Genomic DNA, 13,174 nt, shown 5'->3' with positions numbered 1-13,174 from the left:
AGATCTAAGAGGATATGGGAGCATATAGAGTAAAGAACCCAGGGGAATAGACTTGCCTTGGTCAAGAAGTGGTCACCTCTATCTTTAGAGACTAGGGATGGAGAGAGAATACATGGGGAGGGTGCTTGAGAATGTAGAGACACATAGGAGGAGAGTTTAAAGAGTTTAGGTTCATAGTCTTCTGTAAAATAGGAAGCACAGTCATTTGCTGAAAGTGAAGCTAAAGAGAAGGAGGGTGCTAGGGAGTATGAGGCAAAATTACAGCCTTTGTTCAGGTTCCAACAGATACTTGAAACTTCATTTAACCTTCGAGGATTAAAATTAACATAGGACTTCTGATACTAGTTATTTACAAGAAGGCTCTTAATTATTCCTCTGAGGTTGACATGACTCCTTGTTAAATTTTTTTTTTAATTGTATTCTTTAAAATGTAATTAAAGGTTAAGAAATGTTTACATTTGGTCAGGAGGGCTGTTTTTGTAGGCAAAGTACCCTTCCCTTGTCAAAGAATAACGATCAACTAATTTCACTTTCCTTTCTTATTCAGGTCATGTATGGAGTGTTGGTCTTCACCTTAGTACTACGATCTGTTTATATTGTTACATGGTAAGTAGTTTGGATCATCAACACTATGATTATAGAGTGTGGCCAGACTTAAAACAGTAGAACTATAGCCTAAATTTAAATAACACAATAAAACCCAGCTCCAGCAGGGATGTTAACAGGAAACTATAACTCAACATTTATTATGGCATATCGCGAAGAATACTAGTTCTTCAAGCAAGTTGTTAATAGGTGTTACATGAAAACAAGAGTTCTGAAATCAAAGAAATATGAAGAAGGCTGTGTATGATGGCCTTCTTTTGAATATGTATAGGGTACCTTAATATACTTAAAAACTTGAAAACTCCTGTTTCTCAAACCTGCTTGACTAGGGAACTTTTTACGTGACACCTCTCAAGGAAGACCACTGATGTCAAGAAGAACCAATGTCCCGTGAAACATTTGGGAAACGGACATAATTTTTATAGAGTTCATGAAGATTAAATAAGAAATAACATTCGTGTGAGTACCTTAAATAGGGCCTGGCCGTATAGCAGGTGCTCATAAATAAATAATATGATTTGTGGGTTTGTTCTCTTTTTTGTTTTTTAATTAAACTTTTAATTCTGAGATCATTGTAGAAGCACACGCATTTGTAAGAAATAATATAAAGAGATCCTGTGTACCTCTTACCCAATTTCTTCCAATGGTAACATCTTGCAAAACTACAGTACAGTATAGCAACCAGCATTTCACAGTGGTAACAGCGAAGATGCAGAACAATACTATCACCACAAGGGTCCCTGTGTTGCCTGTTTATAGCCACATCTACTTCCTTCCCGGCAACTACTAACCTGTTCTCCATTTCTATAATTTTATCATTTCAAAAGTGTTACGTAAATGGAGTCATATTGTATATAGCATTTGGATTGGCTTTTGCATTCAGCCTAATTCTCTGGAGATTCATCCAAGTTGTCGGCTATCAATAGTTCATTCCTTTTTATTCCTGAGTAGTAGTCATGGTATGGATGTACTACGGTTTAACCATTCACCTATTGAAAGGCATTTGGGTTTCCATTTTTGAGCTAAGGTACAGGGGATCTCTCTATATTATTTCTTACAAATGCATGCACGTCTACAATTATCTCAAAATTAAAAGTTTAATTAAAAAATAAAAAAGAGAACAAACCTACAAATCATGGACATTTGTGTATAGGTTTCTGTGTGAACATAAATTCTCCTTTCTCTGGAATAAATGTCCAGGAGTAGAATTGCTGGGTTGTATGTTCTTTGCATGTTCTTTGCATGTTTAGTTTTTTTTTTTTTAACTGCAAGCTGTTTTCCAAAGTGGCTGTACCATTTTATATTCGCACAAGCAGTGTATGAGGATCCAGTGCCTCTATATCCTCGCCAGCATTTAGGGTTGTCACTTTATTTTAGCCATTCTAATAGGTGTGTAATGATATCTCATTGTAGTTTTAATTTGTGTTTCTCTAATGACCAAAAATGTTGAACATCTCTTTGTGTGCTTATTTTCCATCTGTATATCCTCTTCAGAGTATTGTCTATCTGTGTCTTTTGCCCATTTTCTAATAGGATTGTTTATTTTATTTAATGGTTGGGATTTAAGAGTTCTTTATATATTCTAGATGCTAGTTCTTTGTCAGATATGTGATCTGCAAATATTTCCTCCTGCAGCTTGTCTTTTCATCCTCTTTACAGGATCTTTTCACAGGGCAAACTTGGGTGAGGTCCAATTTATATCAATTTTCGTCTTAAGTTTTGTGCTTTTAGTGTCAAATCTAAGAACACTATGCCTAGTCTTAGATCCCAAATATTTTCTCCTATGTTGTTTTTTTTTTTTTCTTTCAAAGTTCTTGTGGTGGTTAAGGTTGTGTGTCAACTTGGCTGGGCCATGATTCTCAGTGGTTTGGTAGTTATATGATCTTATGATTACTTTCCTGATGAGATTTGATATAATGTGACCACGTCTATGATGGGATCTGCTGTAAGTTGCCAGTCAGTTGAAAGGGAGTTCCTTGGGCATGTGGCCTGCATCAAATATAAGTGGACATTCTGGCAAGGCACATGGGCTTTTGCTCATTCTGGGTCCTGCAGCTGGCGCCGGTTCGTCTGACCTCCAGTTCTCAGGACTTGAGCTAGCAGCTTACGTGCAATCTTGCCTGCTGATCTTGGGATTCATTGATCTTCACAGCCTATAAACAAGAGCCTCGCTCTCTGACCAACTGATCTTGGATTTGCCAGCCCCTTTGGCTACATGAATCAGGAGAAGCCTCTATCCTGACCCACAGACTTGGGATGTTCCAGCCTCTACAACTGTGTGAGCCATTTCATTGATACAAATCTGTCTATATATATGCTTACATGCTTTACTGGTTTTGCTTCTCTAGAGAACCCAGCCTAAGACATTTGGTACCGAGGGTGGTTCTAGAGAAACAAAATTGTAAGGATGAGTTTTCTAAATTGGTTCTCAAGTCTGGTTAGTCTTAAAGATGTTGATGACTCTGCTTCCAGTAATAAAGAGGGCACTGCTAACGCGTGGCATGAGGTGATGTATTAGTCATCTAGTGCTGCTATAACAGAAATACCACAGGTGGATGACTTTAACAAAGAGAAATTTATTTTCTCACAGTCTAATAAGCTAGAAGTCCAAATTCAGGGCATCAGCTCCAGGAGAAGACTTTCTCTCTCTGTCGGCTCTGGAGGAAGGTCCTTGTCATCAGTCTTCCCCTGACTGAGGAGCTTCTCTGCGCAGGGACCCTGGGTCCAAAGAATGTGCCCTGCTCCCAGTACTTCTTTCTTGGTGGTATGAGGTCCCTCTGCTTTCTGCTTCTTCCCTTTCATCTCTTATAAAAGCTGGTGTAGGCCACACCCCAGGGAAACTCCCTTTATATTGGATCAAGGACCTGACCTGAGCAAGGGTGTTACACCCCATCCTTCTCTTGAACATAATCTAATCTTGCCTCATTAACCACAGGCAGAGATTAGGATTTACAACACATAAGAAAACTGTATCGATCACAAAATGGAAGACAACCACACAATACTGGGAATCATGGCTTAATCAACTTGATACATATTTTTAGAGGACACAATTCAATCCATGACAGATGGCAGTAAAAGTACACAAAAAATCACCACAAATAAATCAGGTATTGGTGAAAGGTGAGGCTCTGGGTGATTGTATGTATGATACCTTTCTACAGTTTTGTTGTAATGAGAAGTATAAAGAAGCTGGTTGGTTGGTCCTACTTTCCCTAAACAAACTGGTGAAAGAAAGAGATGAGCTGAGGGCTTCAGAGTCAAAGCTGAAGTGCCACATAAATGACCTCAAAGTTTCCACTTATGCCTTGAAACAAAGCCTTATTTCTTGTAGTAACAGAGCTGATATTGCCGAAAACCAAACCCAGAGTCTTAATCATAAGAGTGGCTGAATTACAATGCCAACTCAACAGTCAACCTCAAGAGGTGTCTGAAGTTAAAGTGAGGGCATTGATTGGGAAGAAATGGGATCCTGAAACTTGGGATGGGGGCATATGGGCAGATAATCAAGAAGCTGAGACACTGAACCCCTAAATTCCATTGAATCACTCCTGCCTTCTCACTCCCATCTGAAGAGATTACTCCATGTGTGTCTGCTAAACCACCCTCCCCAGTAAAACTGTTAGCCCCTCCACCCCATGTAATGAGATTAACCCAGCTGCATCTCAAGAGTAGTTGTTTAAGTCATTGCCTGGGGCATCACCTGAGGCAGATGTTTTACAAGACAGTAATGAATGTTCTGAAAACATTTCCCCACCACCAATTTTGTCTTCTAGACCTATAACTAGATTTAAGTCCCAGTGAGCCCCAAAAGGTGAAGTACAAAGTGTGGCCCAAGAGGAGGTACACTACACTCCAAAAGAACTGTTTGACTTTTCTAAGATATACAAACAGAAACCTAGGGAATGTGTGTGGGAATGGCTGTTGAGGGTGTGGGATAACAGTGCAAGACACATAAAGATGAATCATTCTGAGTTTATTAATATGGTCCCACCAAGCACAGATTCTTCATCTAATGCTTTAGCTCTAGAAGTTAGGAAAGGATCTAATAGATTATTTGGTTGGGTCACTGAAACATGGATTACACAGTGACCTACACTAAATCAAGTTGAAGTACCAGACTTGCCTTGGAATATTGTAGAAGAAGGTATCCAAAGGCTTAGGGAAATTGACATGCTAAAGTGGATTTATCAGGTTAGACCCAGAGACCCACATATGGAGTGCCCAGAGGACACACCTTTTACCACAATAGTGAGGAACAAATTTGTGAAGGGAGCTCCAGCATCCTTGAAGACTGCTGTGATTGCTATTTTTTGTAAGTCAGACTGGACAGTGGCAACTGCCGTAACTGAATTAAGACATGGAACTACAATGGGGTTGATTGGACCCCATCGTGGTAAGATCCAAGTGGCAGCACTCATTTGACAAAGACAAGGTGGGGCTGGTTACCATAATGGACAGCGAAGTCAGTATGGTAATCAGAAAAGCCTGACTCATATGGACTTACGGTATTGGCTACTTAGTCGTGGTGTCTCTAGGAGTGAAATAGATAGGAAATCTAAATATTTACTTGCTCTGTGCAGGTAGATGAATTCCAGGTCAAGTGAACAGCAGTCTAACTCCACTCACCAGCAAAGAGAGTCAGGGTCCCTCAGTCAATTCCCAGACTCGCTCAGGTTTAAAGACCTACAACCCCTTGAATAAAGGGGAGGCCAGATCCCCTTAAGGAAAGACTCCAGTGCACTGCCAAAAACTTAAACTGTTAATCTTTCTCCCAGCCTTCACCAAAGTGATCTATGGCCTTTTACAAGAGTGACTGTTCATTGAGGAAAAGGAAATAATCAGACTTTTTGGGAATTACTGGATACTGGCTCTGAACTGACGCTAATTCCAGGAGATTCAAAATGTCACTGTGGCCCACCAGTCAGAGTCGGGGCATATGGAGGTCAGGTTATTAATGGAGTCTTGGCTCATGTCCGTCTCACAGCAGGTCCAGTGGGTCCCCGGACCCATCCTGTAGTAATTTCCCTAGTTCAGGAATGCATAATTGGAATAGGTATACTCAGCAACTGGCAGAACCCCCAAATTGAATCCCTGACAAATGGAGTGTCTTAGTCATCTAATGCTGCCATGACAGAGATACCACAAGTGGTTGGCTTTAACAAAGAGAAATTTATTTCTTCACAGTAAAGTAGGCTAAAAGTCCAAATTCAGGGCATCGGCTCCAGGGGAAGCCTTTCCCTCACTGTTTGCTCTGGAGGAAGGTCCCTGTCCTCAATCTTCCCCTGGCTGAGGAGCTTCTCAGGTGCAGGGACCCTGGGCCTAAAGGATGCACTCTGCTCCTGGTGCTGCTTTCTTAGTGGTATGAGATCCCCAACTCTCTGCTTGCTTCCCTTTTATCTCTTGTAAGATAAAAGGTGGTGCAGGCCACACCCCAGGGAAACTCCCTTTACATTGGATCAGGGATGTAACCTTAGTAAGGCTATTACAATCCCACCTTAATCCTCTTTTACATAAAATTACAATCACAAGATTAAAGATAACCACACGATACTGGGAATCATGGCCCAGCCAAATTGATAAACACATTTTTGGGGGGACATAATCCAATCTATGACGTGGTGTAAGGGCCATTATGGTATGAACAGCCAAGTGGGAGCCATTAGAACTGCCCCTACCTAGAAAAATAGTAAACCAAAAGCAACACTGCATCCCTGGAGGAATTGCGGAGATTACTGCCACCATCAAGGACTTGAAAGATGCAGGAGTGGTGAGTCCCACCACATCCCCATTCAACTAGGCTGTTTAGCCTGTACAGAAGACAAGTGGATCTTGGAGAATGACAGAATTATCAAATATTTAACCAGGTGGTGACTCCAGTTACAGCTGCTGTTCCAGATATGGTTTCATTGCTTGAGCAAATTAATACATCTCATGGCGTATAGTGTTCAGCTATAGATCTGGCTAATGCCTTTTTCTCCGTACCTGTTTTGAAAGACCACCAGAAGCAGTTTGCCTTCAGCTGGCAAGGCCAGCAATACACTTTTCAGTTGCCTACCTCAGAGCTGTATCAACTCTCCAGCCCTATGTCATAATGTAGTCTGCAGGAACCTTGATTGGCTCCTCTTCCAGAAGACATCACACTGGTCCATTACATTGATGACATAATGCTGATTGGACCTGGTAAGAAAGAAGTGTCAGTGACTCTGGACTCATTGGTAAAACATTTGCACGCAGGAGGGTGGAAAATTAATCCCACAAAAATTGAGGCGCCTTCCACCTCAGTGAAATTTCTAGGGGTACAGTGGTGTGGGGTATGTCAAGATATTGCTCCTAAAGTGAAGGATAAGTTGCATCTGGCCCCTCCCACAACTAAAAAGAAGGCACAACACCTAGTGGGCCTCTGGATTTTGGAGGCAACATATTCTTCATTTGGGTGTGCTGCTCTGGCCTATTTATCACATGACTCAAAAAGCTTCTAATTTTGAGTGGGGCCAGACCCAAGAGAAAACTCTGCAACAGGTTCAGCCTGCTGTGCAAGCTGCTCTGCTCCTTGGGCCGTATGGTCCAGCTAATCTAATGGTGCTTATAGTGTCAGTGGCAGACAGAGATTCTGTTTGGAGTTTTTGACAGGCCCCTATTGGTGAATCACAGTGCAGACCCTTAGGATTTTGGAGTAAAGCTCTGCCATCCTCTGCAGATAACTACTCTCCTTTTGAGAAACAGCTTTAGGCTTGTTATTGGGCCTTAGTAGAGACTGAACGCTTAACCATGGGATAGCAAGTCACCATGTGGCCTGAGCTGCCCAGCATGAACTGGGTGTCCTCTGACCCAGAATGTCATAAAGTTGGACGTGCACAGCAGCATTCCATCATTAAATGCAAGTGATGAGATCGAGCCTAGCAGGACCTGAAGGCACAAGCAAGTTGCATGAAGAAGTGCCCCAAATGCCTATGGTCTCCACTCCTGTCACATTACCTTCCTTCTCCCAGTCTGCACCTCTGGCCTCATGGGGAGTTCCTTATGATCAGTTGACTGAAAAAGGAAAAAACTTCTGTCTGGTTTACAGATGGTTCTGCGTGATATGCAGGCATCACTTGAAAGTGGACAGCAGCAGGGCTACAACCCCTTTCTGGGACCTCCCTAAAGGACAGTGGTGAAGGGACATCCTCCCAGTGGGTCTGTCTTGATTTATGTTCCATGGGTGCTTGAAAAGAATGTGTATTCTACGCTTGCTAAATGGAATGTCCTAAAAATAAATGTCGATTAAATCCTATTGGTTGGTGGTTATATTTGGGTCCCCAAGACCACCCTCAGTTTTGATGATTTGTTAGAAGAACTCACAGAACTAAGAAAAGCTCTTATAAAAAAAAAAATTTTTTTTTTTGCTCTTATAGTTACTGTTTATTACAGTGAAAGGATACAGATTAAAATAAGCAAAGGAAAGTCATATAGTGCAGAGTCTAGGAGAAGCCAGGTGCAAGCTTCCAGTTGTCCTCTCCCGGAGGAGTTGATTAGACACTGCCTAATTTTCCCAGCAACGATGTGTGAAAACACATATAGGTATTGCCAACTAGGGGACCTCACCTGAGTATTGCGGTCCAGCGTGGTCATCGGGGGTTAGTCACATAGGCCTTGTGCACCCATATGGCTAACCTAAGCAGCTACTCTTACTCTAGCCCTACTAGAGGTCAAACTGATACAGTGTGGCCCAGGGCCCCAGGTGAACAAAAACAAGGTATTCACTATAAGTCACATTATTAACATAAATCACCTGCATGGCCAAGGTCTCAGTTATACAAGAACACTCTTATCAGGCAGGATATTCCAAAGTCTTAGAGACTTTCTGCCAGGAACCAGTCAGGGGTCAGTCCTTTCTTTGGAATCTACAGTATTTGTGCACCCGAAGTCTTCTGAGTTAAGTGTAACCAAAGTCCTCTGAGTTAACCCTTTATTGCATATTGGGGTTGTTGAGTTCTTCTGTATCCTTGTTGATGTTCTGTCTAGGTGTTCTACCAATTGTTGAGAGAGAGTTGTTTAAGTCTCTGAACATAATTGCGGGTTTGTCTATTTCTCTTTTGTTCTATCAGTTTTCATTTCACATATTTAGCAGCTCTATTGTTTGGTGCACAGACATTTAGAATTGCTGTTTCTTTGTGGTGGATTGACCCTTTTGCCATTATGTAATGTCCCTTTCTGTCTCTAACAAATTTCTTTGAAGTCTACTCTATCTGATATTAGTATTAAAAACAAACAAACTTGTTGCCGTCGAGTCGTTTCCGGCTCATAGCAACCCTATAGGACAGAGTAGAACTGCCCCGTAGAGTTTCCAAGAAGCACCTGGTGGATTGGAACTGCCGACCTTTTGGTTAGCAGCTGTAGCGCTTAACCACTACGCCACCAGGATTTCTGATGTTAGTATAGCCGTTTATTAATATTGTTTTCTTTAATATAAAGTTTACATGATATATCTTTTACTGTTCTTTCACTTTCAACCTGCCTGTATCATTGTATTTGAAGTGAGTTTCCTTTGGACATCATGTAGTTGGGTCATGTTTTTTAATCCACTCTTCCAATATCTATCTCTGTACATCTATCTCTTTAATCCTCCTTGTAGTTGGTCCATTTTTTTTTTTATTATTGTGGTAAAATATACACAATATAAGATTTTACCATTTTAACTATTTTTAAGTATACAGCTCAGTGGCATTAATCACACTCACAATGTTATGCAACCATCACCACTACTTGTTTCCAAAACTTCCCCATTACCCTAAATAGAAACTCTGTACCCATTAAACAATAACTCCCATTGCCCTCTTCCGCTAGCCCATGTAGCCATTAATCTACTTTCTGTCTCTATGTATTTGACTATTCTACATATTTCATATAAATGGGGCCTTACAATATTTGTTCTTTTGTGTCTGACTTATTTCACCTTGCATAATGTTTTCAAGGTTTAGCCATGTTGTAGCTTGTATTACAACTTCATTTCTTTTTCTGGTGGAATAATGTTCCATTGCCAATCTCTTTTAATTGGTGTATTTAGATCATTTACGTTAAGGTCATCATTAATAGAATTGGGCTTAAGTCTACTGTTTTATTTTTTGTTTCCTCTTTATTTTCTGTTTTTCACCTCTCTATTTTCTTCCTGCTTTACTGTGAGTTACTTGAATATATTTTAGAATTCCATATTGGTATATCTATAGTGTTTGTCCTCCATGCGTCTGTCAGTTTGTCATACTGTGGGGGCTTGTGTGTTGCTGTGATGGTAGAAGCTATGCCACCAGTATTCAAATGCCAGCAGGGTCACCCATGGTGGACAAGTTTCAGCTGAGCATCTAGACTAAGACAGACTAGGAAGAAGGACACGGCAGCCTACTTCTGAAAAGAATTAGCCATTGAAAACCTTAAGGATAGCTGTGGAACATTGCCTGATACAGTGCCAGAAGATGAGCCCCTCAGGTTGGAAGGCACTCAGAACACTACTGGGGAGGAGTGGCCTCCTCAAAGTAGAGTTGACCTTAATGATGTGCATGGAGTCAGGCTTTTGGGACCTTCATTTGCTGATGTGGCATGACTCAAAATGAGAAGAAATAGCTGCAAACGTCCATGAATAATCGGAACATGGAATGTACGAAGTATGAATCTGGGAAAATTGGAAATTGTCAAAAATGAAATGGAATACATAAACATCGATGTCCTAGGCATTAGTGAGCTGAAATGGACTGGTATTGGCCATTTTGAATCAGACAATTATATGGTCTACTATGCTGGGAATCTTAGGCTAGGTTCTCTAGAGAAGCAAAACCAGCAAAATGTATAAATATATATAGAGAGAGATCTGTATCAAGGAAATCGCTCACACAGTTGTAGAGGCTGGAACATCCCAAGTCCGTGGTTCAGGATAGCGGCCTCTCTTGATTCACGTAGCTGCAGGGGCTGACGAGCTCAAGATCAGCAGGTCAGACAGCAGGACTCTTGCTCACAGGCTGCGAAGATCAATGAATCCCAAGATCGGCAGGCAAGACCACAGGTAGGTTGCTAGCTCAAGTCCCAAGAACTAGAGATCAGATGAACAGGAGCCAGCTATAGGATCCAGAATGAGCAAAAGCACATGAGCCTTGCCAGAATGTCCACTTATATTTGATCCAGGCCACACACTCAAGAAAAACGCTCTATCAACTGATTGGCAACTCACAGCAGATTCCATCATGAAGGTGATCACATTATATCAACTCTCATCATGGAAGTGACAACATCATACAACTACCAAATCACTGAGAATCATGGCCCAGCCAAATTGTCACACAACCTTAACCATCATGATGAATGGCATTGCATTCATCGTCAGAAAGAACATTTCACTATCTATCCTGAAATACACTGCCGTCAGTGATAGCATAACATCCATATACCTACAAGGAAGACCAGTTAATACGACTATTATTCAAACTTATGCACCAACCACTAAGGCCAAAGATGAAGAAGCTGAAGATTTTTACCACCTTCTGCACTCTGAAACTGATCGAGCATGAAATCAGGATGCAGTGATAATTACTGGTGACTGGAATGTGAAAGTTGGAAACAAAGAAGGATCGGTAGTTGGAAAATATGGCCTTGTCGATAGAAACAGTGCCAGAGATCTCAAGATAGAATTTAGCAATACCAACGACTTGTTCATTGCAAATACCTTTTTTTTTTTACGACATAAACAGCAACTATACACGAGGACCTCACCGGATGGAATACAAAGGAATCAAATTCACTACATCTGTGGAAAGATAAAATGGAAAAATGCGATATCGTCAGTCAGAACTAGGCCAGGGACTGACTGCAGAACACACCATCAATTGCTCATATGCAAGTTCAAGCTGAAGCTGAAGAAAATGAGAATAAGTTCATAAGAGCCAAAGTATAACTTTGATTATATCCCACCTGAATTTAGAGACCATCTCAAGAATAGATTTGATGCATTGAACAGTAATGACTGAAGACCAGATGAGTTGTGGAACAACATCAAGGACATCAAACATGAAGAAAGCAAGAGGTCATTGAAAAGACAGGAAAGAATATCAAAGACCAAAATAGATGTCAGAAGAAACTCTGAAACTTGCTGTTGGACATTGAGTAGCTAAAGCAAATGGAAGAAATGATGAAGTAAAAAAGCTGAACATCAGGTTTCAAAGGGCAGCTCGAGAAGACAAAGTATTATAATGACATGTGCAGAGACTTGGAATTAGAAAACCAAAAGGGAAGAACATATGCTCAGCATTTGTCAAGCTGAAAACTGAAGAAAAAATTAAAGCCTCGAGTTGCAATGTTGAAGAATTCTACAGGGAAAATATTAAACAACGCAGGAAGCATCAAAAGAAGATGGAAGGAATACATAGAGTCATACAAAAAAAATTGGTCAACATTCAACCATTTCAGGAGGTACCATGTGATCAGGAACCAATGGTACTGTAGGAAGAGGTCCAAGCTACACTGAAGGCATTGGCGAAAAACAACGCTCCAGGAATTGACCGAATACCAATTCAGATGTTTCAACAAAAGCATGGAGTGCTGGCAGTGCTCACTCATCTATGCCAAGAAATTTGGAAGACAGCTACCTGACCAACCGACTAGAAAAAAAAAAAAAAAAATTTTTTTTTTTTTTGATCCAGCTGCATGTGGAAATTATTGAACAATATCATTAATGTCTCATGCAAGTAAAATTTCGGTGAAAATCATTCAAAAGCGGCTGCAGCAGTATATCCACAGGGGACTGCCAGAAATTCAAGCCAGATTCAGGAAAGGATGTAGAACGAGGGATATCATTGCTGATGTCAGATGGATACTGGCCAGAAGCAGAGAATACCAGCAAGATGTTTGCCTGTGTTTTATTGACTATGCAAAAGAATTTGACTGTGTGGATCCTAACAAAATTATGGATAACATTGCAAAGAATGTAGTTCCAGAACTCTTGTTACTCACGAGGAACCTGTACATAGATCAAGAGGCAGTTGTTCAAACATAACAAGGGGATATTGCGTGGTTTAAAGTCAGGAAACGTGTGTGTCAGGGTTATATCCTTTCACCATACTTATTCAATCTGTATGCTGTACAAATAATCCAAGGAACTGGACTACATGAAGCAGAATGCAGGATTGGAGGAAGACTCTTTTAACATCCTGTGTTATGCAGGCAACACAACCCTGCTTGTGAAAAGTGAAGAGGACTTGAAGCACTTATTGATGAAGATCAAAGACCATAGCTTTCAGTATGGACTACACCTCAGCATAAAGAAACAAAAATCCTCACAACTGGACCAATAAGCAACATCATGATAAACAGATAAAGTTGTCAAGTATTTCGTTTTACTTCAGTCCACAGTCAACGTCCATGGAAGCAGCAGTCAAGAAATCAAACAGCGAATTCCACTGGGCGAATCTGCTTCAAGAGACCTCTTTAAAGTGTTGAAAAGCAAAGGTGTCTAGGTGTGCCTGACCCAGGCCATGGTGTTTTCAGTTGCCTCATATGCATGTGAAAGCTAGACAATGAACAAAGAAGACTGAAGAAGAATTGA

The 13,174-nt window shown here is 40.9% G+C and overlaps 1 protein-coding gene across 1 annotated transcript in view; it reads left to right on the top strand.

Annotated features, from left to right (window-relative positions):
* ACER3 (alkaline ceramidase 3) overlaps nucleotides 1-13,174 on the top strand; it is a 167,349-nt gene that overhangs the window by 122,460 nt on the left and 31,715 nt on the right. Inside the window, exon 7 of the mRNA XM_049889736.1 lies at nucleotides 548-606. Coding sequence (XP_049745693.1) covers nucleotides 548-606 — 59 coding nt within the window. The remainder of the gene's footprint in view (nucleotides 1-547; nucleotides 607-13,174) is intronic.

The sequence above is a fragment of the Elephas maximus genome, chromosome 7, assembly GCF_024166365.1.
Source record: "Elephas maximus indicus isolate mEleMax1 chromosome 7, mEleMax1 primary haplotype, whole genome shotgun sequence".
Lineage (NCBI taxonomy): Eukaryota > Metazoa > Chordata > Mammalia > Proboscidea > Elephantidae > Elephas > Elephas maximus.
The sequence above is the reverse complement of the archived record's forward strand: the minus strand, read 5'-3'. Positions and strand labels throughout refer to the sequence as shown.